This window comes from Larus michahellis, chromosome 3 (assembly GCF_964199755.1).
Source record: "Larus michahellis chromosome 3, bLarMic1.1, whole genome shotgun sequence".
Taxonomy (NCBI): Eukaryota; Metazoa; Chordata; class Aves; order Charadriiformes; family Laridae; genus Larus; species Larus michahellis.
Genome location: NC_133898.1, coordinates 24,867,897 through 24,895,883, shown reverse-complemented (window position 1 = coordinate 24,895,883; position 27,987 = coordinate 24,867,897). Strand labels below are relative to the sequence as shown.

At 49.0% G+C, this 27,987-nt stretch overlaps 2 protein-coding genes across 7 annotated transcripts; one reads left to right on the top strand and one right to left on the bottom strand.

The window, feature by feature from the left end:
- The first annotated feature begins 577 nt into the window (after positions 1-577).
- RAB1A (RAB1A, member RAS oncogene family) lies at positions 578-15,205 on the top strand. The gene is given in 7 exon segments (XM_074579264.1): positions 578-968; positions 971-1,016; positions 7,864-7,936; positions 10,148-10,243; positions 11,855-11,950; positions 12,931-13,062; positions 13,345-15,205. Coding segments are annotated over 7 exon segments (1,011 nt in total). The 5' UTR covers positions 578-598; the 3' UTR covers positions 13,543-15,205.
- Positions 15,206-16,491: 1,286 nt separating this feature from the next.
- On the bottom strand, positions 16,492-26,841 carry CEP68 (centrosomal protein 68). Of its 6 annotated transcripts, none has more exons than XM_074579257.1 (8): positions 25,701-26,660; positions 25,012-25,120; positions 22,054-22,482; positions 20,127-21,581; positions 19,150-19,272; positions 18,881-18,977; positions 18,024-18,178; positions 16,492-16,944 (listed from the first exon to the last, which is right to left on the bottom strand). In XM_074579257.1, exons 3-8 carry the CDS (start codon positions 22,435-22,437, stop codon positions 16,894-16,896), a joined length of 2,265 nt encoding a protein of 754 aa, XP_074435358.1. In that variant the 5' UTR covers positions 22,438-22,482; positions 25,012-25,120; positions 25,701-26,660; the 3' UTR covers positions 16,492-16,893. The 6 variants fall into 6 exon arrangements, 5 of the variants coding, with proteins under 5 accessions (XP_074435358.1, XP_074435359.1, XP_074435356.1 ...); XM_074579258.1 differs by lacking the exon at positions 25,012-25,120 and having other exon boundaries at positions 25,701-25,820; positions 25,936-26,660; XR_012586046.1 differs by lacking the exons at positions 25,012-25,120; positions 25,701-26,660 and adding an exon at positions 26,691-26,734 and having other exon boundaries at positions 18,024-18,562.
- Positions 26,842-27,987: the final 1,146 nt, after the last annotated feature.

Sequence of the window (27,987 nt, the reverse complement as noted above, 5' to 3'; positions counted from 1 at the left end):
ATGATCCTGTGAACCTCTCCCTGCCCCTTTCCCAGCAGTAAAACATTCACTGCACCCAAAGAACATTATGAAATGTGACTGGATCATGCTTTTGAGGAAACAATGTCCTGCTTTGACAAAGATGCAAAAAGGGATTGTTACTGATTAAGGCATGGAAAAGAGAGCTCCGCACCCCCATGGGCACCCATCGACGCCGGCCACTCCTGCTATCCCTGTTTTGATGACAACGCCTCCATTTTTACCCCCCACCGGGCACAAAGGCAAGCGGTAAACCGAGCAGCAGAGCGAGCTGTCCCCCTCCATCCCTTCCCTTTCCCTTTCCTTTCCCCTTCCCCTTTCTCTTTCCCTTGCCCTTCCCCACCCCGCCCGGGGCGAGGGGCGACCGCTGGCCCCCGGCCCGCCGAGGCCCCGCCCCTTCGCCCGAGGCCCCGCCCCTTCGCCGAGGTCCCGCCCCTCGCCTGCCCGCGCCGTGACTCGTCCCAGCTGCCACGTCTCCCCGCCGACGTCACCGCCCGGCCGGCTCCTCCCCGGCCAATCGGCGGCGCCCAGCCCCGCGCCCAGCCGACGGGGCCGAGGGAAGAAAGGCCGCCCGCCGCGCATGCGCCGCCGCCGCCGCGGGGGCCGCCGGGAAAGCGAGTCCTCAGGGACAGGGGCGGGCGGGCGGCGGCGACGGGGCGGACTCGGTTTCCCGGCATGCCCCGCCGCTACCCCCCGGCCATGTAAGCGCCGCTCGGCTAGAGGCCGCCCCGTTTCCTGGTTGGGCTCCGGCAGCCATTTTGGGCTGAGGAGCGAGCGCGGAGGCCGCGGAGAGCGGGTCAGGGCGCCGGCGGAGGGGGGCAAGGCCGAGCCGGGCGAAGGCGGGAGCCGTTGGACGCCTGCATCCGCGGAAGCGCCCGCCTCGGCGGCGGGAGGTGCCAGGCCGCGACCGCCTTCCCTCCCCCCCCGCCTCATCCCGCCTCACAGCGCGCTCGCCGGGCCGCGGGCCCCACGGACATGTCCAGCATGAATCCCGAATAGTGAGTGCGGGACGGGGCCCTCCGCGACGACATCGGCGGACGGCGGCGCCGGGGTGGGGGGCGCGGGAAGGAAAGGCCGCCGGCGGGCCTGGCGCAAGGGGGGGGTGCGGGAGGGGAAGGCCGGGCCTTCGGGCCTACGTTGGGCCCGCTGGTCACTGGGGGAGGCGTTAGGCCTGTCGGTGTTGTCCCCGGGGGTTTGGGTTACGGCCACTGGGGGCTGGGGGGCATGAAAAGTTAATGATGTTTCTGCTATAAACCGGCGCCGTGATCCCTGTGGCTTCGCCTTTGCCCCCCCCCCCCCCCCTTCTTCCCTCCCTCCTTCCCCGGGAGCGCTGCCGGCGGCGGGGTGAGTATGGGCGGTGTTTTTCCCGGTATTTCCCGGACCTCGAAAATGCGGAGCCCGGGCTCCAACAAGTGAGGTGTGTTTTGGGGGGGGCGGGGGGGGGCGAGAAGAAAAAAAACCCAGCCCCGGCTCTTTGTGAAAGCCGATCTTCCTGGCCGGTTGCTGCTGGCAGCTTAGTAGTCAGAGGTCCACCCTTCACTTTAGCTGCAAGTCATGTGTGTGTCACATGGCTCTTGCAAAACACTTCTTGCCTATGTAGATTTTGCAACGCTGTGACTTGATAATGAAATGCTCTTGGGGCTGTCTTGAGCTGAAATAGCTCTTGCCTAGAAAACCTGGTCATGGCACAGTTTTTTGGTTGTTTTTTTTTTTTCCAGAGGGTCGTTGTACCTCGTTGTGTGAATATGGCCTTTTTCCTCTAATTGGCCTGCTGGGGAGTAAGGGTGTCGGAGCTCTCTGGTCAGTAGTTGTCTGTATCCTGGCAACTGTAAGAGCAGTGGCTTGGCCACCAAGATGTCAGGGACAATAAACCTCATTTTGCTCATGGCTTTTTTTGAGTGAATTAAGAGGACAGACTTGGGACTAGTTTAAAAAGCACTTTAAAAACCATCAGCTGCGCTCTCAACACTTTAGTGTTCCAGAGTGTTTCTAGGATTCCTTCACTGGTGCTGGCTTTTCTGGCACTCCAGTTTGGGATGATGAAGCAGCTGTGCCCTCCAGTGTAACTGGAGTTGTTATTGTACTGAAATGCATGTGTAGTATGGCATTAGTGCTCTAGATGCCCATTGTCTTTGTTCATGGATTACATTTTAACAACTTCTGGATGAAATTTTAACAACTTTTGTCCTGAAAACACTTTCCATGCAGCTGAGGCTACTGACTTGCATGGTCATGGCTTTTATGCCCTCTGCTTATGGCAGTGTGGTTGGAAGAGCTCTGGGCCCATTAAAATCACCTGAAAAGCAAGTAGGAGTAGAAGGCAAAGTAATCATCAGCTTGTGTGAGGGAGTTGGTGAAAACTAAGAGGTACAGCCAGGAACTCAAGTTACATCTTGGCAAGGTTACCAAACAGCCTTGCGTGTGTGGCTCTGGAAAACACCAAAACAGTAGCTGGAGATAGTCAGTGGGTGAAAGACCAATAAATTGTTGGTGCTTCTGTGGTAGTAATGACCCTTGGGGATTTAACTCAAATTTACTTTGCAGGCTGGTGGGTTTTTTAGTCAAAAACTGCCTGCAAAGTGTTAGGCCATTAACACTGTGCAGAAGCAGGACGAAGAGGGCTTTTTCTGTAGTTTCGTTGCCTTTCCTAATGCCTCTCAGCTTTCTAGACTGATGCAGAGGGTAGTTCCCTGCAGTGAGATACTGAATGTTGCTATAAAGATGGGGAAAACGTTTTGAGGGAGACTCATTCTTGGTGAAGAGTGCCCATTCCTGGTGGTGGGGATGGCTGAGTTTCTGAAAGTGAAACAGAGGAAAAGCTGTAGTTTAAGATTAATTTCTAGTATTAAATTGCTGCTTTCTGACAGGGCTGTGCCTGCAGGATGAGGATAGGAGATGGGAAGGTTGTGGTGAGATGGACAGAGAATATTTGTCACTGTAATATGTATACTTGGGTTGATGTTAAACCAGGAATAAGACTTATGGGATTATAACGTTATTCCTTCTAGTTACCTGTAACAGATACAGGTACAGGTGTCCATTTGTCCTTTAGAAGTGCCTTGCCTGTAATGTAACACATTCCTGCTTCCTTATCACAGCTTCAGATCAGTCTGTAGCCCCAAATCCTCTCTCCCAGGCATGCTAGAACTCCCTGTCAGAGGTCAGTGGGATAGCTTGTTAAAATTTCTTAGTAAAAAGACCTGCCTCATTCAGTTTCCAAGAATTAGAAGCTGCTGGTGCCAGGGTTTGCAGGGAGTGTGTGTTTAAGAGCTTCCTTGAAACTTCAGGGCTGTGGGGCAGCCTAGTGGACTAGTTAGTGTGCTTTTTCATTTGAGTGAAGGAGCCCAAGAGGGGTGGATGAGATGTAGGTGCTAGCATTTGGAAGGTAAATTCTGAAAACACCTGTCCACCTAGCCCTGGGATGTATGTATTCCTTTTGTGTTACCACCACCATCATCCCCCTTATGGCGTAAATGAGCAAAATGTCAATATTGACTCTTGTGGCTCCATGGTGCCAGGTTCAGCATTTCCTACCCCTTCTGCAAATTGCAGGTAGTCAGCTGGCTAGCTTAAACTCATTGGTGGGTGAGCTGTCAAGCAGCTAAGTGGTGTCAGGAATTGATTTTGACCAATGCTTTATAGTGTCTGGATCTTGTTTTAGATAACCTCTTCAAGGGGAGGTGGGGAAATGAAGTGCTTTTTGGAGTAAATCTGGGGTTTTCTGCATTGAGGTTTTCAGTATTGTATGAGTTCAGTCAATGACAATCAAGTGACAGCTGCTGGGTTGTGGGAATTATCTGAAATTGTTTGTGTTCTAGCCTTTCTAAACAGCAATCTGCGATGCAAAGTGGCATTGTGTTCTGGATTCTGTTTACTTACAGAAGCAGTGTGTAATCAGAGTGACAGTCATGCTTCTCTCAAAATTTCTTGGGTGGTAGAACAAAGACTGGGGATTTGAGGCTGCTGTGAGTACCTGTTTACAGTAAACTTGCAGCTGACACTGGTGATTAAAGCTGATTCCAGCAGTTCCTTGTTGGAGATGGATGACTACCTAGTCTTGTCTGTTCTGGCATAAAACCTTCCTGGCATTTAGAAAAAAAAAAAAATCCCCATGCATCTACCTGTATAAACAACAGTATCTGAGGCCCACGGGTCCCTTGTTCCACACAGCTTTGGCCAGGTCTGTCCTCAACTTGACTTCCTGGTCTTCTGCTGAACTTGTGCTGCCTAATGCATGGAAGATGCACATAACAGGAGGATGCTGCTCTCTGCTCAGAATTGTTTTGGAGGTGCATTTTTTGCAAGACAGAATTAAACTTAGCGTATCTATCCTCTGTCTCTTTTGCAAGAGGAAGTTGCTGTATCCTCTTCCCGATGGGGAGGATTTGAAAGCCTCGCCCTTACTGATGGTACCTGCCTGCCTTGCTGCATGTGTTCCTCTCTTACAGGCGCTAACACTGACTTGCCTGTATAAATGGGAGTGAGAAATAATTGAGTGATAAATCTGATCCACGCTATCTCCAAGTAGCGTGGAGAAGGCTATGCTGCATAGCTCAGCCCGCTTTGTTAATGCTCCCTAAACTGAAAGAGCTGATGAATTAATTCTTCAGGTTTACTGCAAAACTTGTCATTTTTATTTTATTTAAGCTGTTCCTATATCCTAGGAGCTGTCTCTAGCATCACACTGGGTGTAACAGGCTGTTGTTCGAGGCCCCTGTGTAGGCACCTGCTGTATTTTAAAAGGTCCTAAAGCAATTGTAACTAGAAAGCAACTGGAATGTGGAATTATTTTAATTTTTTTAAAACCTAAATGGCAAGGTTCTACTTAAATTACCTCTGAATGGATGCAGGTCTAAGTGTCTGCCTTGCTCACCTGGCAAAACTAGGTTTTTGGGACACAACACACATGTCTAAGGTCAGAGGCAGAGCAAACTTGGTCATGGCTGTTCCCACCCTGCTGCAGCCTGAGTGATGCTGGCCTGGGGCTTGGGGGGTGAGGCAGGTGGCTTAAGTCACCCGGTGAGCCTGGGGTTGTCACTTGCTTCTGGAAATACTGAAGCCCAAAGAGAGGTAAGGTCTTAAAGACAAAGATGTCAAACCCAGTATTCAAGGCTTTTGGGTTCTTGTTGTGTCAGCTTAACATTAGTGCTATGTGTAAACCATTATCATTCTTATCTGCTTCTGAGCAGTGAAAGACCTAATAGTGGGGTAGATAGATCTGGCTGGGAGCCACTCTTAGCACTGAGGAACAGAGGAAGACAAGTCACTTGATGTTTGGGGGCTGGGGGGACCTGAATTCCCCTTGGAAGCAAGGGGAGGCTCTTAAGTGCATCCTCAAGACTTATAGCTGAAGCCTTACCTACTCCAGGAAGGAATTAATTTTTTCCCCACTAATTTTAGTGAAGACAATATAGTGGTAATATTCATGTGTTACCATTCTTAAGGGGATTATAACATGCTGCAAGCTCTCATTCTTTCAAGTGTATTAGTGCTTACTGTAAGTAATAATTTAACTTCAGGATTGCTAAAAATTCTGCTTTTGTGGAGAACTGAGCAACCAAAACTTCCTGCTGAAGTAGGAAGGAGCTGTTTGAAGGCTGAGGCGATTGTAGCTTCAGTTTATGCATAATCCTGGGGAAGCAGGCAGGGGTTTAACAGTGGACCCAGTCTCAGAGCTGCTGTACCTTAGCTTGGGCTCCAGGTTACACAGCTTCTCTCTTGGGGAACTAAGCTGTTAGTGAGGGTGAGAAGTTTTAAATGTCTCTTGCTGTGGTTGGTATTCAGTAGCATCTTGCCTGGGTTCCTGGGTGATGATGATGGCTGAGAGGTAGCAAAGTTGGATAGCTGAGGGTCACTAATGCTGGTCAGCACAGTCCCACTTCAGTGATCCTTAGGCTTAAGACACTTTTCTTTTGTGATAAAGTATAACTCTGCCTTCTCAACCACTAGCTTGACAGTGTGGCTGCGGTGGCGTTTCTGCAAGGGGAAGTGCAGGAAACGCAGCGCTGCTGTTTTGGAGTACGCAAAGGGGCAATGCTTGGTGCTCCGGGATGTGGGGTTTTGGTGTCACCTCATGGGCAGCCCCAAGCCTCAGGAAACGTGTTTTGTCAGTGATCACCAGTGTAAGAGTACCAGCAGCAACAGTGCGTCTGGTCCGTAATAGTGCCTCAACGATCTTGAAGCTGTTAAGATACGTGGGTTATGATGTAATGTAACTTATCTCCCCTGAACAGTTTGGGTTAATAACTGTCACTTCACTAAAACCATCTTCCGTTCTATTAGTACATGACTTGACAGATGGAGTAGTGAGTTCCGTGACCGTAAACTGCTAGGTATCCTTTGATTATTTTTTTTAAATACTATGAGTGCTTTTAGCTTTACACTGTGGGGGAAGGTTGCAATTTGAAGGATCAGCTTGTCAGTTCCTCCGTTTACCTTCTTCCCTAGCCTTGAGGAGTGCTGTGGAAACTGGTGAAGGTTTCAGTTGAGTGTGTCTTTGCAGCCCGGGACCAGCCAAGATGCCGGTCCTTTGGGCGCTTGAGCAGAGGAGTGGTGAAAAGCCGAGTGGTTGACCATCTGCTTGGCTGTTGTCAGCTGGGGATGGATGCTGTTTCCTGGCTGGATTCCTGCCAGACAAGAGTCAATGGTGATGTTAGTAGGGAATAATAGGTGGGGACGGGTGACTTCAGGCATTTGCATAAATCTTCTCAGTTTGGCGAAGTGGGCATGGAAGTGTGTCTGTTGTAAACTTGAGTGGTTAAATGAGAACAGGACTTAATCCTGGATGCTACAGGGCTGGAAGCTGTAAACCTAGAATGGGTTAGTCTGGTACTTAGAAAGCAAGATAACTCAAGTAAGTGGTGGTTCATTGCTTTTTCTCTGCTATTTGATCTCTAGTATTAAACTGTCCCATTAGTCTTATGACTGACACAAAATCTAATGTTTTGCCAACAATGAAACCTTCACTCCCTTTGAACTATAAGACTAAGTTGGGCATTGATGATACTGTGCTTGCTCCCTCAATATTGGGAGGAGTCAACATCAAGCAAAACAATCTTTGTCACCCCTGCTGGGGTGAGTTCAGGATTACTAATATCACACCTGACATCCTTGAGAGAAGGGATGTATCCTCATCTGGCAGTGGCTTTAGCTTTTTTTTAGTTTCTGAAAGGCAAGCCGAGTATGTGGCCAGTGTCAGCTGTTAATAGTCTGTTGTGGAAGGTGGGTGTTCATTTTGCTGTAGAAGGCCACTAGACATGGTGTTAATAGCTCGTATGTTTGAATTGCATGTGGCACTAACGGATTCTGCTGGAACCTAAATTTGGGTAATGTAACCTGAGGGAAGAATGGGCTGCTTTTGGCCAGCTATGTGGTGTTTGCGAAGCTGGGCAGTGGAATCAAGCCTTTGACTGTAAAGATGATATGAAGATAATGGCTGTGGTGGACAGCAGGCTGTTACTGCCATCTGCGTGGCACTTGTGTCACTCAAACAATGAGGCTTGCACTTAATTGCGAAGCAGGATTTTAATGTTAGCTGGATCACAAAGGGTTGAAGTAGGACGGTGTTAGTCTTGGTGATAGCCACACAAATATCCCCAGAGTAACTTCCTAGGAAAGCACAGTTCTACTCAAAAATACTGTGTTCAGAGCATCTACCTCACACCTACCTTAACAAGTAAATTGTGGGAGTGTCTAAGCTGGGTGGAGAAGCTTGGAATTGTAGGTGACTTCCATAGTAGTGAATTAATTTACCCATTTCAAACATTATAATATGCTCGCTATAAGGAACTTGGTTCTTGGTAGTGTTTTTCATTAAGTGACTTAATTTTCTTTTTCCTTCTGCAGTGACTATTTATTCAAGCTACTTCTGATTGGAGACTCCGGTGTTGGGAAATCTTGCCTTCTACTTAGGTTTGCAGTAAGTGATCACGCTTGAAAACTCTTATGTAAAAAAGCTACCAGGTACTTAGCAAGGATTTCTCAGCTACAAGAACTACTTGAAAGGACCGATGTCTGTCAGGTCTGGTATACCAAGGAATAATTGAAGTACTGCAGAGCCCTCCTGTCTTCTGCATTTGTTTGTAGCTGAGGTATTTGTTCATGAGCGAGTAATATGAAAAGAAATAGTATCAAGAGTATGTCCAGTTAAGCCTAATTCTCATTTTCTTAAGAACAAGAAGATGTCTTAATTTAACTTCCATCATTACACTAGTGGTAGAACACTGAAGATGGAAGAACATACTTGAATTCTGGGGTGTGTGCCTTCAGGCATGAAGAGTACAAATGTGTCAGGGTAAGGTCTTGATCAGTTACTACTTGATCTGAGTATTTTCAGCCAGATGAAGCTTGATCGCACCATTGAAAAAGCCTACTAATTGCTTAGCTAGAGGGAGAAGTAATTTAAATGATACTCTAGGAATAATAAGGCCTTATGGTTCCTTTAGTGAATGAGTATATAATAAACATTAAAACTGCCAGTGGGCTGATGTGGCTGAATTTTAATGCAAGAAGCTGTAGCTTTCCTGTCAACAGGAAAAGTTAAAATGGGTTTGACAGCTCTTGGTAGAAAAAGCTGGAGCCCAGTGAATGCCTTATCTATGTCTGTGTCAAAGTGCAGCTTTACGTTGCTGTGGGAGGAGAGGCAGGAAGGGAGAAAATGGGGCATTTGTTTAGAAAGGGGAGTTTGATACTACTGCAAGATGATGGTGGTGGTTTCACAGCCTCAACAATTGCTGTAGGCACCTCTGGGAAGAGCCTGTTGTGTTTCGTGTTCTCAGCCAGGAAATGGCTGGCTGGTGTGTACAAACAGCACCGCTGCAGTTAAAGCTATTGCAGCCACCGCTTGTGCGGTGTTAGGACAGGGAGAGGCTCAAACCAGTACGAACACTAGAAAGATGCGTCCTGCTCTGCCTTCAGAACTGGAGGCGGTGGATTGGAAGTGACACCAAGGCTGGAGCAGTGCTCCCGGAGCAGTCTAGCCTGCTTCTCTTGCAGACACTCTTGAATTAATTCTGGCTTCATGTGAATAATCCAACTTATCCCTTTTTTGTTATCCAGCTTTAGTTCACGCTTAGTTATCTGGTGCTTCTTCAACTAAGTAGCTTTTTCCCTTAGAAGTTTGACTTTCTAACTAAGCTATTTTACTTTGCCATAAGGAATTACCGCAGCATTCACTTCCCTGTGTTCTTCCTGCTGCAGGTTAAACGGCACTGGGCTTTTCAAACATACCCTTTTGAGTGTTGAAGTGTTAAGGAAATAAATGTTGTGTCATTCTAAAAAGCTTAATGCTTTATTCTTACTTGCACATGTATCATCTAAGGTATCTTCCATTCACAACCCCAAGAAATCCCTTGCTTTTGTGGTAGCTGTCGGTTGCATGAAGCCTTTTGTGGTATATTTTACCTGAAGTTCTATCCTATTGGTACTCTGGGAATAGAATTTTCCTTCATGCTGGCAGGCTAACAGTTGCTAGAAGGTAGCAAAGACTCTGATCCAGCGCTTCCTGCTGGAGACTGCCGGCAGGTCCGTGTGAGCTGCCAAACCAGCGCTGCCTTGTCCTTCCTGTATTTACACAGGCTGTGGAGCGGGGGACTTCACAGGAGGACCCAAGCTGTAACTCTGAACTGCCTCAGTAACCAGCTGTGGCAGCAGAGGGTCTGAAATTCAGATGGGGGGTGCCACTGAGGCACCGCCGCTCACTTGTAGGTAGCTGCTGTGTAATACAGATGGAAAAAAACATTGGAGGAAAACAAAAATCTGAGGCACTTTAATAACCATAATGGTTATTTTAAGTAGCTCTTTGGTCTGCCAACATGAACAAAGACTATTTTTTAAACTAAGTTCAAAAGGACTTAATTCTGTTTCCAGAAACTAGTTTTATTGGCTAGTTTTTGGAATGTAAATCTTACTGTATGAGGTGCTGCTTTTAAAAAATAAAAAAAACAACTTTGCAGAATTTTTGAAAAGTAAATACTCTGTGAAAGTACCTAGCTACCTCCTGGACTTTGCCATGAACGATGAGGCTGTTTTTGCCAGGGAATTAAGTACCTTTGCCTGCCTGGTGCATAATAACGTAGGTGCCTGCAGAAGAGGTGCAGCAGGCTTGACTTCTGTTCGCTCTTTCTCCTAGGATGACACGTACACAGAAAGTTACATCAGCACGATTGGTGTGGACTTCAAAATCAGAACTATAGAACTAGATGGGAAAACAATCAAGCTTCAGATAGTAAGTAGTATTTCTCAACTCCTGGGTACTTTAATCTGTCAAAGCACGGAATTGCATTCATAACTATTGGTCGTTATCTTTGTACTTTAATCATTAAAATATAAGCGATATCTTCCCTCTTACAATAGGGTAGGCAGTTTTTACAAGATTACAAGACTTCCCATGACCCTGTCCTTAAAGAAGGATGCTTATCAAGGCTGTCTGCCTGAAAGAGAAAGTGACCTGTTACAAATGTATTTTCCTGGGAAGAAAAGAAGGCTTCAGTATTTAAAAGGCACTGTGAGCTGAAGAAGGGCAGAATCCTTGCTGGATTCCGCTATCAAATAGCGTGTCAGATTCTGCTGTCAAAACCGATGTAGTTCTGCAGTATTTAGCAAGGATTTGTGTAAGTGGGAGAGTATCCTACAGTTGTCCAAGATGCCTGAATCCTACAGCAGCTGTTAGTAGTTGGCTGCACTGTCTAGTGCTGGAAGCACTGCTTTTGTTGACCTGAATGGAAAAACTGACACAAACGTGTTGTAACTGGTCTGTCTGCCTTGGCACTGGGTGGTGTTTTCTGGTTATGCTTTTGGCCTTTCACTTGGAAGAGGCAGGGGAAGAGACTTGGCAGTTCTTTCCTCTAATCTTGAAGCACTCTAAAAGGGTGGCTGGTGTAACGAAATCTAATATCTATGCAAGGTCATGCAATCCTTGTCAGCTACTGCTTCCAGCTCAAGCAGAGGCTCTTGGGACTTGAAGGCAATGACTCAGGGATTCCAGGCCGTGTTGTGGAGCAGCAGTCCGGTTTACAGCCAGAAGCCTGAGTCTGAGCCTGCAGGCTGTCATGTAGCTGTCGCCAGTGCAGAGCAGCCTGCTGGGAATGCTGTCCCACTGACATCTGTGAGCCTGGCTGTGTTTAATACACGGCTGGCCCTATTCTTGACAGGGCTCGAGGGAGAGAAGGGTTTGGGTGAGTACTGTTCCTGTCCTGGGCTGTAATGTTTTGGCCACTTACCCCTGTTACGCTGCTTCAGAGATGCCCTTTTCTGTTGCAGAAAGGATTTGGAGACCTTTTATGACTAGTTTGGGAGAGGTCAAGCACCTAATGGTCCGTCCTTGACTCTCCCAGCAGGAGAAGGGAGCCAGGTTTGGTGTGAGTTGTTTTACTTCATCCTCTGAAGAGGATGTTGCCCTTAAATACCCTTGCTGCAGCTTCTGTACTGAGGAATTCAAAGGGAGTGGTCACGTTAGACATCCGCATCTCTCTGACCTTATTCCTAACAGGTTTTCAAGCCCTGGCTTGTGTTTATTCTTCTGACCACTGAACCATGGCTTCTTCATGGGTCAAAACCGCTTAATGTTTTCCTCGGTGAGATCTCTTGGGTATGCTTGTCCGAAACCAAACAAATGAGCCCTTCTAGAAAAGCACCTACTGAAGTGTAATTCTTCCCCATTCAGATACCTTGATCTCCTCAAATCCTGTTTGTGTACAGTTTCAGAGCCACTCCTGTAGCTGTAACTCGGATACACTTGTAGTTGGATGGCTGATGAGCTGAGCTGTATTTCTGGAAGCTAACGTGCAACACGGGTACAGCTACGCTGCAGTAACTGATGCTGTTATTTGTCTTGTAGTGGGACACGGCGGGACAGGAGAGGTTTCGAACTATCACTTCCAGTTACTATAGAGGCGCTCATGGCATCATAGTTGTGTATGATGTTACAGATCAGGTAAGTGTTAAACCTGTGTCTGGAGACTTTCTCCAGGTGGAATATATCAGGCTGATAAGTAAAAAAAGTGGGAATTTAACAACATGGCCCTTCTTATGGAGGCAGTGACCGTGCTCTTCAGGCTGTGTTAAAGTTTATGAAGCCACACAGAAATAAAAGAATCAGTGGGATCTGTGGCTCTGAAGCAGTTGGATCTTAGGCTTAACCTAAAACCTGCTGGGCAGGTGAGTGATTGTTCTGTGTGAATGGTTCTCACCCTGCCTTTGGTAGCAGGAAGTCTGAGTTACCGATGGAAGCTGTTGAAAGGTTTCTGAATGTACTTGAACTTTGGTCTCCAATAAAAACTGGCATTTGAAACAGAAGACTGTCAGCATGTGTGCAGGGTACAACTGAGCCAGTGTTTTCTGTGAAAGACTCTCTGAAGATTACTGGTGCAGGTGTCCTGTTTGAAGGGACCTTAGGAAGTGTGGAGTTTCCTGAATTAATAGGAAAAAGAACAACCGGGTTCAATTGCTCACTTGAGTATCTGTTCAGCATGGCAGCTCTGCAGTTCTGGAGTCAGTTTGTTCCAGCATCTCTACAGCAATGTGGTTTGCACCTGGTATCTGGTGCTCTGTAAAGGCCTGGGATTCTCCTGGCTTCAGCTGCGAGCTGTGTCTTATCTCTGCTACAGGAGGAGGAGGAAGAGTCCCAGATGATAGAACTTGTTGACTGTTCAAGATACGAAGCAGGGAAAAACAACATGGGGGGAGTACAGCGCGGGAGGAAGGGCTGAGGAGCTGTGTATTCCCTGGGATGACTGCCCTGTCCTGAGGCGATGGGGGGAGCTGCTCTGCAGCAGAGGAGAGAGTTCCCTCTCTCTTGTGGTTGTGACACACTGCTTTAAGTACACCGCTCTGTATTCTTTCCCAGTCATTATGGAATACGGCTGAGCTTTCCTCTTGGTGAAGGGTCTTGCTTACAGTTCTCTTGTCTCCTAGGAGTCTTTCAATAATGTAAAACAGTGGCTGCAGGAGATAGACCGTTATGCCAGTGAAAATGTCAACAAGTTGTTGGTGGGGAACAAATGTGATCTGACCACAAAGAAAGTAGTAGACTATACAACAGCAAAGGTATGTGGATATTGATGTGTATTTGCTTTGGTTGAACACCTGGTCTGGCTGGTAATGTACTTGAGTATGTTCTAGCGCAGGGACGTGTCGTGGTGCCCAGATGTCAAGGTGCCATAAATGCAGGTGGTTTAATCACCCCGTGCAGCAAAGTCACCGTTGGACTGGAGTTTGGGAGTGGGGTGGTGGTCTAGGAACTCACGGCTTACCCAGAAGTGCACCAGGAAAGGAGGTGAGGTGTGAATCAGTGTATGAGCTTACTGTTCACTGTTTCTTGATTTGCAGGAATTTGCAGATTCTCTTGGAATTCCATTTTTGGAAACCAGTGCAAAGAATGCCACAAATGTAGAACAGTCTTTCATGACCATGGCTGCAGAGATTAAAAAACGAATGGGTCCGGGAGCGACAGCTGGTGGTGCAGAGAAGTCCAATGTTAAAATTCAGAGCACTCCAGTCAAGCAGTCTAGCGGAGGTTGCTGCTAAAACTTGCCTCCCCCCTTTTGTCTCACAACAATGAATTTGCAATCTGAACCCAAGTGAAAAAAAAAAAATTGCCTGAATTGTACTGTATGTAGCTGCACTACAACAGATTCTTACCGTCTCCACAAAGGTCAGAGATTGTAAATGGTCAATACTGACTTTTTTTATTCCCTTGACTCAAGACAGCTAACTTCATTTTCAGAACTGTTTTAAACCTTTGTGTGCTGGTTTATAAACGTGTAATCCTTGTTGCTTTTCCTGATACCAGACTGTTTCCTGTGGTTGGTTAGGATGTATTTTTGTTTTGATGTTTCTATTGGCATGTTTAGATGTCAGGTTTAGTCTTCTGAAGATGAAGTTTAGCCATTTTGTATCAAACAGCACAACAGTGTCTGTCACTTTCCATGCATAAAATTTAGGAAGATATATGTAAGATCTGATTTGCTAGTTCCTTCTTGTAGAATTATAAATGGAAAGATCACACTATCTGATTAATAGTTCCTTCATACTCTGCATATAATTTGTGGCTGCAGAATATTGTAATTTGTTGCACAATATGTAACAAAACTGAAGAAATGTTTAATAAATATTGTACTTATTGGAAGTAATATCAAACTGTATGGTGATAAATATTGTCTTAATTTGTATGGCTAAGGGGGAAATCAGGCTTGCATTGTGCACAAAACATATCTGTGTGCAGCCATGGCTCTCAGACCTTCTGGTAGACCAGAGACCTTCCCTGCAACTGAAACTAGTGACTGTGGCCCAAAAGCCCGAGCCGTCGTGGTGCTTAAGGCACGTACGCTGTACCAGGGACACCCGGCCCATGTTCACGGAGGCATAATGCACTCTGAATGTACAACAGTTCCCTAACTTAGTCTTGGAACTTAATTTATTTCTCAAGGACTTGATGTGTAGGGAATTCCTGTCTGCTTTGCGTAATAGGGGAGAGAACAGTATTTCCCTAACATGAACGACGTCAACGTAACCTTGAGGTGGTATAACTTTCTACCAGTATATTATGTCTTTTCTATATACTGTTAATTCCATCCTCTTTTAATCAGTACTCTTCTGACTTAGTGCAACAGCTTAAGTTTCTATTCTGTTATGCATAGAGGTGTCAGAAGGATGAGACGGGGACAGTAAGGCCCCACACCAGACTGTTGCTCAAAATAGGCGCTATCTTGAACAATTTGGAACTAACCAGCAGCCAAGTGGTTTCGGACAGTGTGTGATTCTTTGTACAGAGCTAATCAAATCATTAGTGCCTGATGTCTAGCTAAAAGCCACAGGAAAGCTAGCCTATAACACTTCCTATACATGTAAAATTGTTCAGCTTTATCTAAACTCAAATGTTCAGCTTATTCTGTAAATAGTCTCATGTTTGAAAGACCATGTAACATTCCCCTAGTAGTAAATACACCCTGTGATAGTAAAAAAACAAAAAAATATAGCCTAGGTATGTTGTGAGGTATAAACTAAAATTGGTGCAAATATCCTCTGACTTTTTTTTTTGGGGGGGGAGGGGGGTTGACTTTGGCTAACAGCTTTCTTCAACATAGTTGCATCAATCAACAGGCAATTGTAATACATGCAGTATTGTCATGGTTAAGTTGAACTCTTCCACTTGAGACCTTCACAATAAAGTGATGTGCTTTCTATTAGAGATGTGCTTGTCGGTATAATTCATTATCTAATGTGACTTGCTCCTCCCTGAGAGCGGGAGCGGTAGGAGTAGTGAGCGCTGCTGAGATCAGGAAGTGAAGCAGAAGGAGGTGTATTGAGGGTAAAACATCTTCCCTTCAGAGAAGTGCACAAATGAACTTAAATGTCAAGATGCCTGCTGCATACTATCCAAAACAATGTTAATATATACAGTAATAAAAGCATTGCAAAACCAACTTGGCCTACACCAGTTGTTTGGTGGTTATTTTTTTATTTTTCCCCTAAATCATTACTGTGTTACGGTGCTGTTCAGTGCTAGAGCCTGGGGTGGAAGAGGGTAGAGCAGGCCTAAAGATCTCAGATGAGGGCACTGTAGTCTCCTCCGAGAGCTGAAACAGTAAATACCTTTGCCGTAAGACTCGCGGGTGGTAGCGGAGAGGCAGCTGTAGCCTTTCCCTGCGTGTAGCACCCGTCTGGCCCCGCTACAGGCTTTATTTAGGCATCACCCTGAATGCCCAGAGGTGCAGAAGCCGCTGAGACCACTCTTGCTGTAACCATTTGCTTGAGCCTTTTTGTTGAACTTCCCCTGATTTATAAATGTCACCTGCAACTCAGCAATAAATATATTTTTTTCCCTTTAAGCCAAAGAGGCAGAAGATAGGAGAGTATCAAAAAACCCCAGTGAATTATTTGTCATTTATAACTGCTTCAGTTTAACTATGCTTTCACCTTCTGACTTGCGCAGTGCAGAAACTTCACGTTGTGTTCAGAAGAATGGGAGGAAATGATGTATTCTGCGCGAGAACATGATGATCGCCATTTAGTTTAAAGGTTAATTAAAGCCAGGTACCAACACTCTGTAGCTGGCTGTAACTGGTTGGCCATGTACCTTGTTAATGCTGCTTCAGAGATGCCCTTTTTCTGTGGCAGAAAGGGTTTGGAGCGCCTTTGCGAGGGGTGTGTGAGCAGCGGTGGCCTGCGCCGGCTGTAGGAGGGGACAGGCACAAACTCCTCACCCAGGGAAACCAACTACTGCAAATAACAGCGGTTTCTGCATAGCCAGGTTCTTCCCCGAGCGCACCCACCTGGTTATGATTTTATGGAGATTCATAGAGCATATTGGCGCTTTAGGTATAAGCAAGCTGACAGTTAACTAGGCTCTGCGTCAGCAGGGAATGGTAATTACAAACACCAGTTCAGTTTGCTCCCAAGAACCAGGAGTTGCTATTTCTTGGCTTCTAGCGCCTGTTTTTGAGGAGCGTAAACAAACCATGAGCACACAGCTAATAAAATCACACGGCTTTTACTTAGAAGTGAGTTGCACGGCACACTATGGATTACTCAGTTAAAAAAAAAAAAAACAACCCAGCGTGCTCCTGACGTTTTGCTAATGCGTGGAACAGGCCACTTCAATAAAAAAAGGAAAGCTACATTAAAAAAACAAACCAAACCAAAAAAAAAAAAAAAGAGGCCAGCTGTACATTCCTCACGCACAAACCTCCCAGCCGTAGTCGTCACTATTAACGAGCCATCCGGGTAGCCAAATGACTGCTGTACAGCTTGCCTTTCTCAAGCCACGGCAAATAAACCCGACCCAACTGCCATCAGGCGGGGCTGGCTGACTCCGCGCACAGTGCTCGTGCCACTTTGGCATCGCCGCGAGAGGCGGTTTGGCGCTTGCTGCGGCTCTCAGCCATCCCGCGACTGGCTCGCAAAGCCCAGGGCTGACGGAGGCAGCACCTGAAATGAAAAGGATTATGTTTGCTACTGTGCTTCGGCTGCAAGGCAACCAACCACCCCCACCCTGCCCCGCCGTACTTAAATCCCCTCCACACACGCTTGGTAGCGTACAGCACCTAACGATGTATATTAACCTACTTAAGACGCTGTTACTCTCCTCTAAAGAGCTAGAAATAATTTTTTTCCCCTTTGCAACTCTAAATTTTAAGGCATGTCGTGGCTTGGGCCATGGGGAAATCTGAGCTGATGGAGGCGGAGAGCGGTGAAGGGTTATCCTGCAGTTCCTAAATTCCTACCTGGTGGTGCGCAGAAGCTGTTGGGAGCCTTCCGGCGCCTTGCCAACACCCGGGCTCGTTTCGTGCAGACACGGTCTGACAGTGATTTCCCATCACGGCTGGAGCGGCTGAGGGCTGTGGCAGCCCCCAGCTGACCCCATTTACGCTGCTCTGACTGCCCTGGGCCCCCCCACACCCCTCCGCCCCTTTACACTAACCCTCGGCCATGCCCACCTGAAACCCTTCTGTGTCTGCAGCCTTATTTGGAGAAAGCTGTTCAAAAAAAAAATCAGCAAACAAGTTTCCTAGCCTGCATTTTCACACCTGAATTCACTTACCTCCCTTCCCCACCGTGACATGGCAAGCAGAATTTTTCTTTGAGAAAGAGAGTGGAGGAAAACCAACCCAAACAAACAAAAAATTCCCCTTTCCCCTCTTCCCTCTGCTGCCCAAGTGATTTGGGCAGGTGCCCATGCCGGACTGCTGCCCTCCCCTCCACCCGCAGTGACGGGGCCCTGCCTGCTGCCCCCCTCCCCGGCGCTGCCACCGCTCTCGCCTCGCTCTTGGGTTTCACCAGCTGGTTCATTGACACCCTGCTCTCCCCCGACACACGTTTAAAGACGGTGGGGCAGCTATTTTGAGCTCGCCCTCGCTTCCTTCTCCTTTTAGGCTTTCCAAACATCAGATTAAAAGAAATAATAGTAAAGCCTGATGTATAGTGTTTGCTAACTTAAGTGTTTCTCTTCCTACGCCTCCCTCCCTTTCCCCCTGCCGCAGAAAGGCTGGTTTGCCCCCCCTGCTTACCCACGGAGCAGCCTTCTGCTGCACCCCCTCGTCCTCCATTCCGTCCTCGCCCCGCATGGGACCCACGGCAGCTAGAACAGACTCGTACAAGTGCTCCGCGTGGGTTTCTAGCTCTTCTGACTGTTTGGCAATCAAACCCAGCGTGTCTTTCAGAGCTGGAAAACAAAACATACGATGGAGGTGGCAGTAACATGCCCATTCAATGTCTGTCAGAGCAGTAAGAGTTCCACTCACCCGGAGAGACTTTCAAAGGAAATCGAGTGTTAGAAATCAATACGCTGCTCTTCATCCCATCCCGGTTGTGATGCAGAGTTTGGAGGGGGGATAGGGAAGGAACTAGGAGGCTCCAGGTTAAGAGTGAAGATACATAAATAGGGGCTCCCGAAGGAAAACTTTAGGAGGGTGTAAGAAAGCCCTTCCATAACGCAGCACTTGACCGCTGCGTGGTCCCCATGGGCGAGTGCAGACGCAGCCCGCCCTTGAGCACTCCCTTGTGCAGGATGCACCACGTCACCGGTGTGGAAATCACCTCCTCCCAGCTGCAGGCCGACAGCATCCCACAGCCCAGTGTGATCAAGATAAAAAGATAAGAAAGGACACATAAGAGGCAGAACCGCCTCCACCACCCACGACGGACGGCATGGCGCAAGGCAAGGGCCAAGGCATGGTGCAGCTGAAAGCGCTCGGGTGTTAATTGCATCAAACCTCCAAGTCTCTGGGCAGCAATGGAGGTGTAAAACCCTTTTACTCCCGCACAGCTGCTGAATGGCAAACTCTGCCCACACAAGTGGGGCCAGGCGTTTTGGGGGGGCAGCCTCACCACTGGCTGCGTCCATGACACATGTGCGCCTCCTCACCTGGCGAATTCGACGCCATGCAGTCGAGGAGAGCTTCTCCCCTCTCCAGCACACTCTCCGTCAGGCTCCGGTGGTCGGCCACATCTTTCCTGAACTCCTGGGAAGGAAAGGAGAAGAGAAGCGTTGCTTAGAAGATTTTTTTTGGGAAGGCACACACCTGCGGCAGGTTGTCTGGGGAGCTGTTTCCTGCCCCCCCCAGCAAGAGTTGCTTCACGCTGCTTGCTGCCCACAGCGCTGAAGGGGGAAGAAACGCCAGCGGCGATACCTACCAAGCAGCGGTGCAGCGATGCCTTCAGGCTCTCGGCATCCGGTGAGGGTGGTACCCAGCTGTCGGTGATGTCCGCGACGTTGTATAGCCAACGGATTAGCTCTTGCAGCTGGCAGCAAAACATCTACTTAACGAAGCATAACAAAAGTGGTTACTTATCTATTTCTGCAACAACGATAGACCGGGCACAGCAATAGGTGAGCCAGCGGTGTTTCAGAAAGCTCCTGCTCTCCCGCCTCAGCACACAAGTACCCCTACGCTTGGGAAACCAAGGGGCGACAGAAAAAAGAAAAACAAAGGCAAAAAGCAAATTAAACCCCTAAACACTCCCCAAACTCACTGTGTGGCAAGAATTGAGGGTCACCCTGAAATGGCCGCTACGCAGAGGTGTTGGAAGCCAGTGGCACCCAGGCTGAAGGAAGGGGTTTGCCTCCACCACCTCCCAGCCGAAGAGACGCCCTCCTCCTCTCTGGAGCCACACAGTTAATTCGCAGTTGCTTTTCCCCAAGGGTTTGTCTCGTTCAATTAAGTGCTTTCATTTATTTTTAAAGCGTCTCGGTAAGGGATTATTTTTGTAAGATGCTGCACAAGACCCAGAGGCCTCTGCTCACACTAAAACCAGACTCCAGCCCAGCTCCTGCTCCTCGGGAGTTGGGGTTTTGCTGTAAAGCTGAGCTGCTTCTCCCCGGCACCGCGATTTGGGGCAACAGATAACACCCTAATGCTGACAGTAGAAAAGACCCTTTTATATCAGAAGAGTTACTGCCATGTAAGAGGAAGGGATGAGTCGCACTGGTGCTGGCAGCTGTGTGCACGATAATAATAATGACTCTCTCGCAAACAGCGCAGCATCGCTTCCAAATTCAGCCCGAGGCTGGGGAGGAAGATGGAGGGGACGGCGGGGAGCAATGCCATGAATACAGGCATGTTTTATGCGAGATCTTCCCATAATAAAGTTTCTTTCTCATCTCAGCCTACCTTAATGCACTGGACAAGGGACTCGCTCTGCTGGCTCTTCTTTGGATGCCCCTTGACCCGTGGTTCATTTAGGTACGTCCCATCCAATGTGTCCCTGAGACCGGTCGGTAGATGAAGCCCCCGCAGAGGATCCCTATGGATCTGGCCACGTGATCCAGTGTTTTCCCAGCCGGGCTTTCGAGAGCTGCAGGGGTGCCACAGCCCAGCGTAATCCTCAATATTCCCTCTTTTGTCCCTGCCACCCGCTTCTCCGAAAGGAGCCACCACAGAGGAAAGGGGCCGCCTGCCGTCGCTGTGACGTGGAAGGTTACGGTGGTCGTGCCTGGGCGTCCTTATAGTTAAGGAAAGATCGGATAAGAAGTGAGCCAGCCTTTCCAGCTCCCGCAGTCTCGGAGGCAGGGAGAGAAATTCTTCATCATCCTCCCACTCTTTCCTCAGAGGGAGCACTCGCGTTGTAGGTAAAAACCTATTAGTGCTTTTCGCCTGCCCGTTGTAGTTTGGGAAGGGGCTCCCTCTGGTACACCAGCTTCTCCCATCCGCAGCAGGGCGGCCAGATGAACCCGGCCCCGCTGACTCCGTCGGTACATCCTTAGCAAAACCTCTAGAAGGATGAGAGGAAGCACTCTTTGTGAAGGATGCTTTTGCAATAGGTAAAGGTTCATAGGACGAGCCAGCTCCTGAGCAGTCTCTTTTTCCAGGCCCTGGAGTGGAAGACCTCACTGTAGAGGCCACAAACTTCCGACGTCCATTTTCTCTGCTTCCCCGAGCCTGCCCACCTCGCCCGTAGATGCTGGTGGACCTTGACGTGCCCTCGGGGGAAACAGAAAAGCTGTCCAAACCTATTCCTGAGTCATTGAGGAAAGGCTCCGGCATCTTTCCCAGCTTGTATCTTGGCTTCAGCGGATAAGCATAATCCAGCAAGTCCTCGTACTCTTTATTGGGGTTCCAGTGGGGTGAGTGACGGTCTGGAGAGGGGGGTAACGAATCTGGTATGGCACACACCCAGTAATCGGCTTGGTAGGATGACATCCCTCTGATGCGCTCCATGATGGAGAGGTCATCAAGCAGAGGACTGATGGGCTTGTGCGCCTGCAGCGCCCTGCCTTCTGCCGCACCCCACCGACAGCACGGGTCCTGAGCGGCAGTGGCCACAGGAGAAGGCACATCCATGCTGGCTCGCAAGCTTCGGGACGGCTCTTCCGAAAGGCCATTTTCTTCTGAAGACAGACTGGAGAAGCTCAAGGCAGAGCGGCTCCGCAGGGCGCTCTCGGAGCTGAGAGGGGTTTGGGGCCGCAGAAGCTCTGGGGTGGAGGAAAACGGGGATTGACCTCCCAGCTTTCGGCTCCGCCGGCCGGCACGGGCACCGTGGCAGCCGCCAGCGTGGATGCTCTCCTCTGCAGAGCTGTGCTGGCTGGGAGGGCTAGATGCTGGCTCCCAACAGTTTGATGCCTTCACCTGCTCGAGGACGGGGGGAAAAAGGAAAGGGAGAGAGAGATGTGTGTAAAATGAAGCCCAGCGTCCAGACAAAAGGCTCCTTTGAGCCAGGACATGGAGATAAAAGCCCAGCCCCCGACCTGCTGTGAGGAGAGGCTGGAAGGGGAACTGTTCCATCTGCGGGACGGCACAGAGCTGCCCAGAACCTGGAGTGGGGCTTGTTTTTAAGGAAAGGGCTTGGGAAGCTTCACAAGTCATTTGGCAGCAAAAGGCGCTTATATAAGCAGCCCCGTCCTGAGCAACTTTCCAGCTCCACAGTGGCAATATGGGAATAGAGCTCAGGTGTTCGAGCCCAAGCCCTTCCCCACCACATGGCTTAGCCCATGGGCTGGAGGAGATGGAAAGCCCTTGCTAGAACAGCCCAGACACAAGTCCCCACCTCGCCTGGGACCTCCCAGTGATGCAGCACCACCTGTACATACAACCTTCTCACCTGCTGCTCTCCGGAGGAGAGGAACCGGTGGCTAACATGATGATGCGCATCACCATCATCATTCGCTGTATAAATTAGCGTCTCTGTCTCCAAGAGGCTTGCTCTTGCTCTGGGAAATCTGGATGCAGATGCTGAAGACACTTCTCGATGGTAGCTGGAGCCTCCCTGGGTAACACCAGTGGCCAAGTGACTGCGTCCACTCATTGCCACGCTCTCTGTCCCTTGTGGGCAGGGCTTGGCTTCCTCTGCCCCTAAAAGCTGGTGCAAGCTGTCCGCTAGCTCTGGGTAGTCCGTCTCCACCTCTGCGCAGTCCCACCTACCATCGCCCTCCGCCTTCCCACTCAGTGAAGCTTCAGAAGGTGATTTTCCCACATCCACGGCCATTGGGACAGAACTTCTTCTGCGAGATGATGCCAAGCCTCAGGCTCTCTGAAATACACAACACACAGTAATGGCAGCTCACCATCCCCCCTCGTCTCCAGGTCAAGTAAAGAAATTGGATATGTCTAATAAAGAAGAGCTTAAGCATGTTCTGGGTCAGACACCCAAAATCATAAAGTCGCATCTCGGTGCATCAAGTGGGACAGAGGAAAGAGCAAACCTTCGCATCTCAGCAGCGTTTTCTTGTTTCGAGGACATGACACACAGGGAAAATCTAATTAAAGCTCAGGCCGCACTGAGAACAAACCTGTACTTGATACCTTGCTGGCACGGTGCAACTGTCTCCTAAATTAATGGCCAATTTCACAAACAGTTGGTGCACTATGAAGTTACTGAGCCCAAATGAGACATCATTAATTAGGACATAAAGCACTTATTAGTGTGGCTGAGCCCTGAAGGCCACTGGGGTAGAAAGCTGAGGGTTTTTTAAGAGATAAACTCTAAACCTTGAAAGAGAAGTCACCCAGAAGTGAAAAGTATACATAAAAAGTTAGAGGGGGAGGTAGGAGGCTGTAAACCCCAAACCTGGCGCTTAGCTCTGCAGTTTCTGCCTCAATTCATGAAATTAACTCTTTGTGAAATTAATTAATGGAAATACTTGCTCAACCAATGACACATTTTCAGGCGTGCTGTACAGCCAAGCCCATTGCATCTTGCTGCAAATCCTTCCAAAACAAGGTAATTATTCTCGAAGCGTGAGCCCTGGGTGCCCCACGCAGGGAGATGCTCCACCACAACCCTCTCGTTGCCCACGCTGGACTCGAGCAAGGAGCAGGACAACCCGATGAGCCAGATCAAGGGAGGATCTTGTTTTGCAAACACCAGCCAGAGCCGAGCACCTCTGCTTGCGTTTGCCAAGCTAGCAGGACTCAAAAATACATTCTCAACACCAATGACACCTTGGGGGTTCCCTGGAGAGCATCTAAACTGGCGCTGACAAAATCCAAATTGCTTTGGCAATGCCGAAGCCTCTTCCAGCAACCCCAGTCCTAACAGGCTGCCGGCATTAGGAAAACCCTGGCAGAGTGGTTTTGCCATTACACACCCAGCTAGTGCCGGGCTAGCGATGGAGAGGCCAGCCAAGGGACTATCAACAGCAAACTCAACTTTAAAAGAAATTAAAAAAGAAAAAAGGAGGAAAGAGTATTCCCAAACAATACGTGGAAGTGGGAAACAAGTTGATACTCACACCCTCCGTCAGCAATTTTTGTCGCGATCTCGTTTTATGATCCACCCCTCCGGCGATGGGGGTTTTCCCACGGGCCGAGCCCATGCAGGCGAACAAAGGGCGGCGAGGCGACGCGCCCGTCTCCAGGGGAGACCGAATCCCCAGCACAGCCCATGGCAGGCACCGCAGCTGCCTTCACCCTCCCCGTCACACTGCCGGGCAGCTATATTCAGCACGGCGGCAGCAGCTGAGGAGAGGGCAAATAAAGCCTGGGCTCTGCCGGCCCTCCACGTGAGCCGTGTCCCTCTGCCGACACCTGGGCTCACCCCTTTGATCGCTTAAGTCGCTACCAAATACAACCCCACGCGCATTGTTATCCTAAAATCGACACCATTGCTCTCTTTTTTTGCCCCAAAAAAGGTTGTATATCCCAACAAAAAGGCGTGGTGATTGCAATAAACGTAATTGATAAACCTATCCAATAAATTCCCTACATATTATACAACAATCTATCTTTAAAATATATGTAAGCATACCTATCTTCTTTAACAGAAGGCAGATTTCTGATGCTAACAGAAAGAGTATCCCAAACCACTCACGAACCCACGTGTGCCTCCCACACAGCGTGTGTGGGATTTCTTCACATACCCACCATACAGATTTCTAAGGCCGGAGATCTCCTGAGGCCCAGGCAGCAGCCCCCTCTTACCCGCCAGCCTTCACTGACTCCCGTTAGTCTTGTTTAGACAGTCAGGCAAGCAAGTATTAGCGAATCAAATGCCAAAGCCAACTTACAGGTGATTTAAACGGCCAGAAAATCCCCTGAGATATATTTGTTTAGTGGCTTTGAAAGCCAGGGCCTTGGCCGCAAGCAGAAACGATGCTCACTGGTTGGATTCCTCCTCTTCCAACCAAAACCTAACGAGCAGAAAGATGCCAGGCTAACAAATTGTAAGGTACTGCGCATTAAATTCCAGGATCCGTTTCAGAGCCTAAGAGCCAGCTTCAAATTCACCATTTTGGGCACTTTCCTCTGTGACAAGCAGCAGGTGATTCAGCAGAGAACGGCAGTAATTATCATGACGTTAACGGGCACCTCACCGGCTCTAATCCCTCCTTGCACGTGCCGGCAGCACTGCACATACAAAAATGATCCAGTAAATATAAATCTGAACAGAGAAGAGGGTGCTGGACACCCATAGCTTAGGACATAAGTGCCTCGACATCAGTTCTGTTGTTGGGTAGTGATTTTAAAAAATACATAAGCGAAAGACAAGCTTAAGAAGGCACCGAAGCAGACTTTAAAGTTTTAAATTGAATGTGCAGTAATTAATAATTGACCTCGGTACCTCTTTATTTTAAGAAGATGCCGTGTTAAAATCAAAGTGTTGTTGAACATCGTTATCTCCATCAGATTCAGTGGCTTGAGTCATGTGTCAGTCAGCACAGTAAAAACAACTATTAAAAACATATAGAAGCTTGACCATAAATCTGAAAAGCACGTGTTAAGCAACATTTAAAAAAAAAACACATTAAAGGTCACAACCCATCTGCTATTTTTGTAACTGTATGCAGGAGCGCAAAGGTTGAACTATTCTGAACTTCAAAGACTATTTGTTGGCCTTACGGAGGCAGAATGCAGTGATGGACATTTCTATGAGGCCATCAGTCTTTAAAGAAAGAGCAAACGCTGGTGCACAGGTTCATTAAATCTCCAGAAGCTAAGTGGAAGTTAAAGAGAAACAGGAAACCTGCCAATACACAGGAGTGAGAGTAAATCTGCTTATTTGAGAATTAGTAAGGATATTCTAATGGCCACCAGAGATTTCGCTGCATTTTCAAAAGTCTCTAATTCAGGTAGCTAATTTCAATTAATTTCAGGGGGGAGCTGGACATCCAGCCACACTTGATGCAAACAAGATGGGGAAGTCACACGCATCCTGTATGCAGAATGATCAGGCAAAAAGTCATATTTAAAAAGCAGAGTGAAAACGCTAACGCCCAGCTACAAGAGCATCTAGGAAGCAACATTTCTCACCATTTTCCAACACAAACGCAAGAATTCAGAGGTCAGGCTGACAACGGTGGCAACAGACCAAGATTAACCCTCACGATGAGGAGAAGCGAGCCCAAATCCTCTGGTAGGACTGACACGGCTCTGAAGAGGGACGTATGACCGCAGCTTTAGGCATAGCAGAGACTTTCCACTGGCCTTAAAACCACAGGAAAACAGCCACAAATCCCGGCTACACCCAAGCCCTCTATTGTCTCACCAGCGACGGGGCGGCACAGAAACGGTATACGCATGGCTGATAACTTTTTTCGATAAGAGCTGAAGACAGCGGCTGTTTCATTCATTTCAACGGGGGAAGGTCCACGGGGATCTCTCAAGAAAAGCGACCCCTGAACTTTTTCACGTCGCCAGAAGAAAGCTGCCTGCCAAAGAGCTGCACAAAACCCGGCAGACAATGGGAGCTCTGTCCCAACGAGTGACATCCCACCGCCCGCGGCTGGGGGACTTCGGCAAGAGCAGCAGACACTGAGAAAAGTCTCCATCTCCCACCAGCTCGGGTTTTGCCGCGGATGGGTTTTTTGGGGGAAAAAACACCACCGCTCTCGCCTTTCAGGCCTGCAGGACCTGAGTTTTGGTGTTTGTTTGGGGTTTTTTGCCCTTTTTCTTGCATGCTTTCTGCCCAAAAAGCCTTTCTGCAGCTGAAAAAAAATGGCAAATTAACGTAAAAAAAAAATAATTTAAAAATTAAGAAATAAAGGCAATAAAGCCGAGGAGGCACCGCACCCCGGGGATGCCCTGACCCGCCACAGGAAACGGGGACGGGCTTCCAAAGGGAAAGCCGTCCGCTTCCCAACCCTCTCCCCCGCTACGGGTGGCCACCGGGGCTGACTCCCCGGTCCCGGTCCCGGTCCCGGTCCCGGTCCCGGTCCCGGTCCCGGTCCCGGTCCCGGTCCCGGTCCCGGTCCCCCCCCTCCCCGGGGACCGCCCCCGCGGCCCGTCCCGGCCCGCACCTACCGATCAGCGGCCGCCGCCGCCGCCACGCCCCCCCGCCCCGCCTCTCAGCCAATGGGAGAGGCCGTCGCCACGTCAACGCAGGCGCCCCGTGTTGGCTCGGCAGCCAATGGGAGCCGAGCGGTGGCGCGGGGGGCCCCCGCGGCGCCGCCGCAGTGGCTCAACACCGCTGGGCGGGGAGAGGCCGCCCCGGTCACGCCCCCTAAGCAGGCCACGCCCAGAAACCCTCCCCGGCCCCGCCCACTGCTCCTCTCTGGCCACGCCCCCGGCCCCGATCCGGGACGCGCTCCCGATCCCGGTCCCGATCCCCGTCCCGATCCCGGACCTGTTCCCGGCTCTTGACCGAACAAATTGGTCGAGGAAATTAGTCACCGGCCACCGAGGACCTGAGGAGTCCTCCCCCCGGGACCGGCGGGCACTGCCCTGGCTGGAGCAGCGTCCCCTCCAGCGCCCCTGTGAGGAACTGATTGTCACTTTAGGGTGTTTGCTTCTATCCCATACAGGGACCTTCCCGGGGCGTTATCCTGCTGTTTCTAGGGTGGAAAACCGTAGAATCATAGAATGTGTTTGGCTGGAAGCAGGGACATCTTTAACTAGATCAGGTTGCTCAGAGCCTCATCAAGCCTGGCCTTGAATGTCTCCAGGGATGGGGCCTCCACCACCTCTCTGGGCAGCCTGTGCCAGTGTCTCACCACCGCATTGTAAAGAACTTCTTCCAAACGACTAACCTACTAACGCTGCTCTAGTTTAAAACCATTGCCCCTCGTCCTATCGCTACATGCCCTTGCAAACAGCCCCTCCCCAGCTTTCTTGTACCCCTTCAGGTACTGTGCTGTGTCTGGGGTGGAAAACCATCTCAAAACAGGATTGCCTGAGCAATGACACTATGCATAACAGCAAACAGATTTTAGCATCCTACAAGGGCAACGCAAAGGAGGAGGTCACCAAGACCTTTGCAGCAGAGCAGGCCCAGGGTTGTCCCCCAACATTTGGGCAGCTTTCTGGGTTGGGTCCTCTCTTCACGTGGGTAAACGGTTTGCTCTGGGGTTTGTACCCACCCTCCGTTGGTGGATGGAGCAGCCGTATGTGCCCATGTCCTGTAGAAAATACAAGGCTGATTCTGGTCCTTGTCTGCCTATTAATGAGCAAATCCGTTATTTCACTTACTTCTTTGGAGTCCAAACATGTTTGCGGGGTGAATGTTGCTCTGACCAATCAAAAAGCTTTTGCCACCAAAAAAAGTCTCTATGTTAGGAACTGGAGGACACTGAACTTTCTCACTAGGCAAGAAACCAGCACT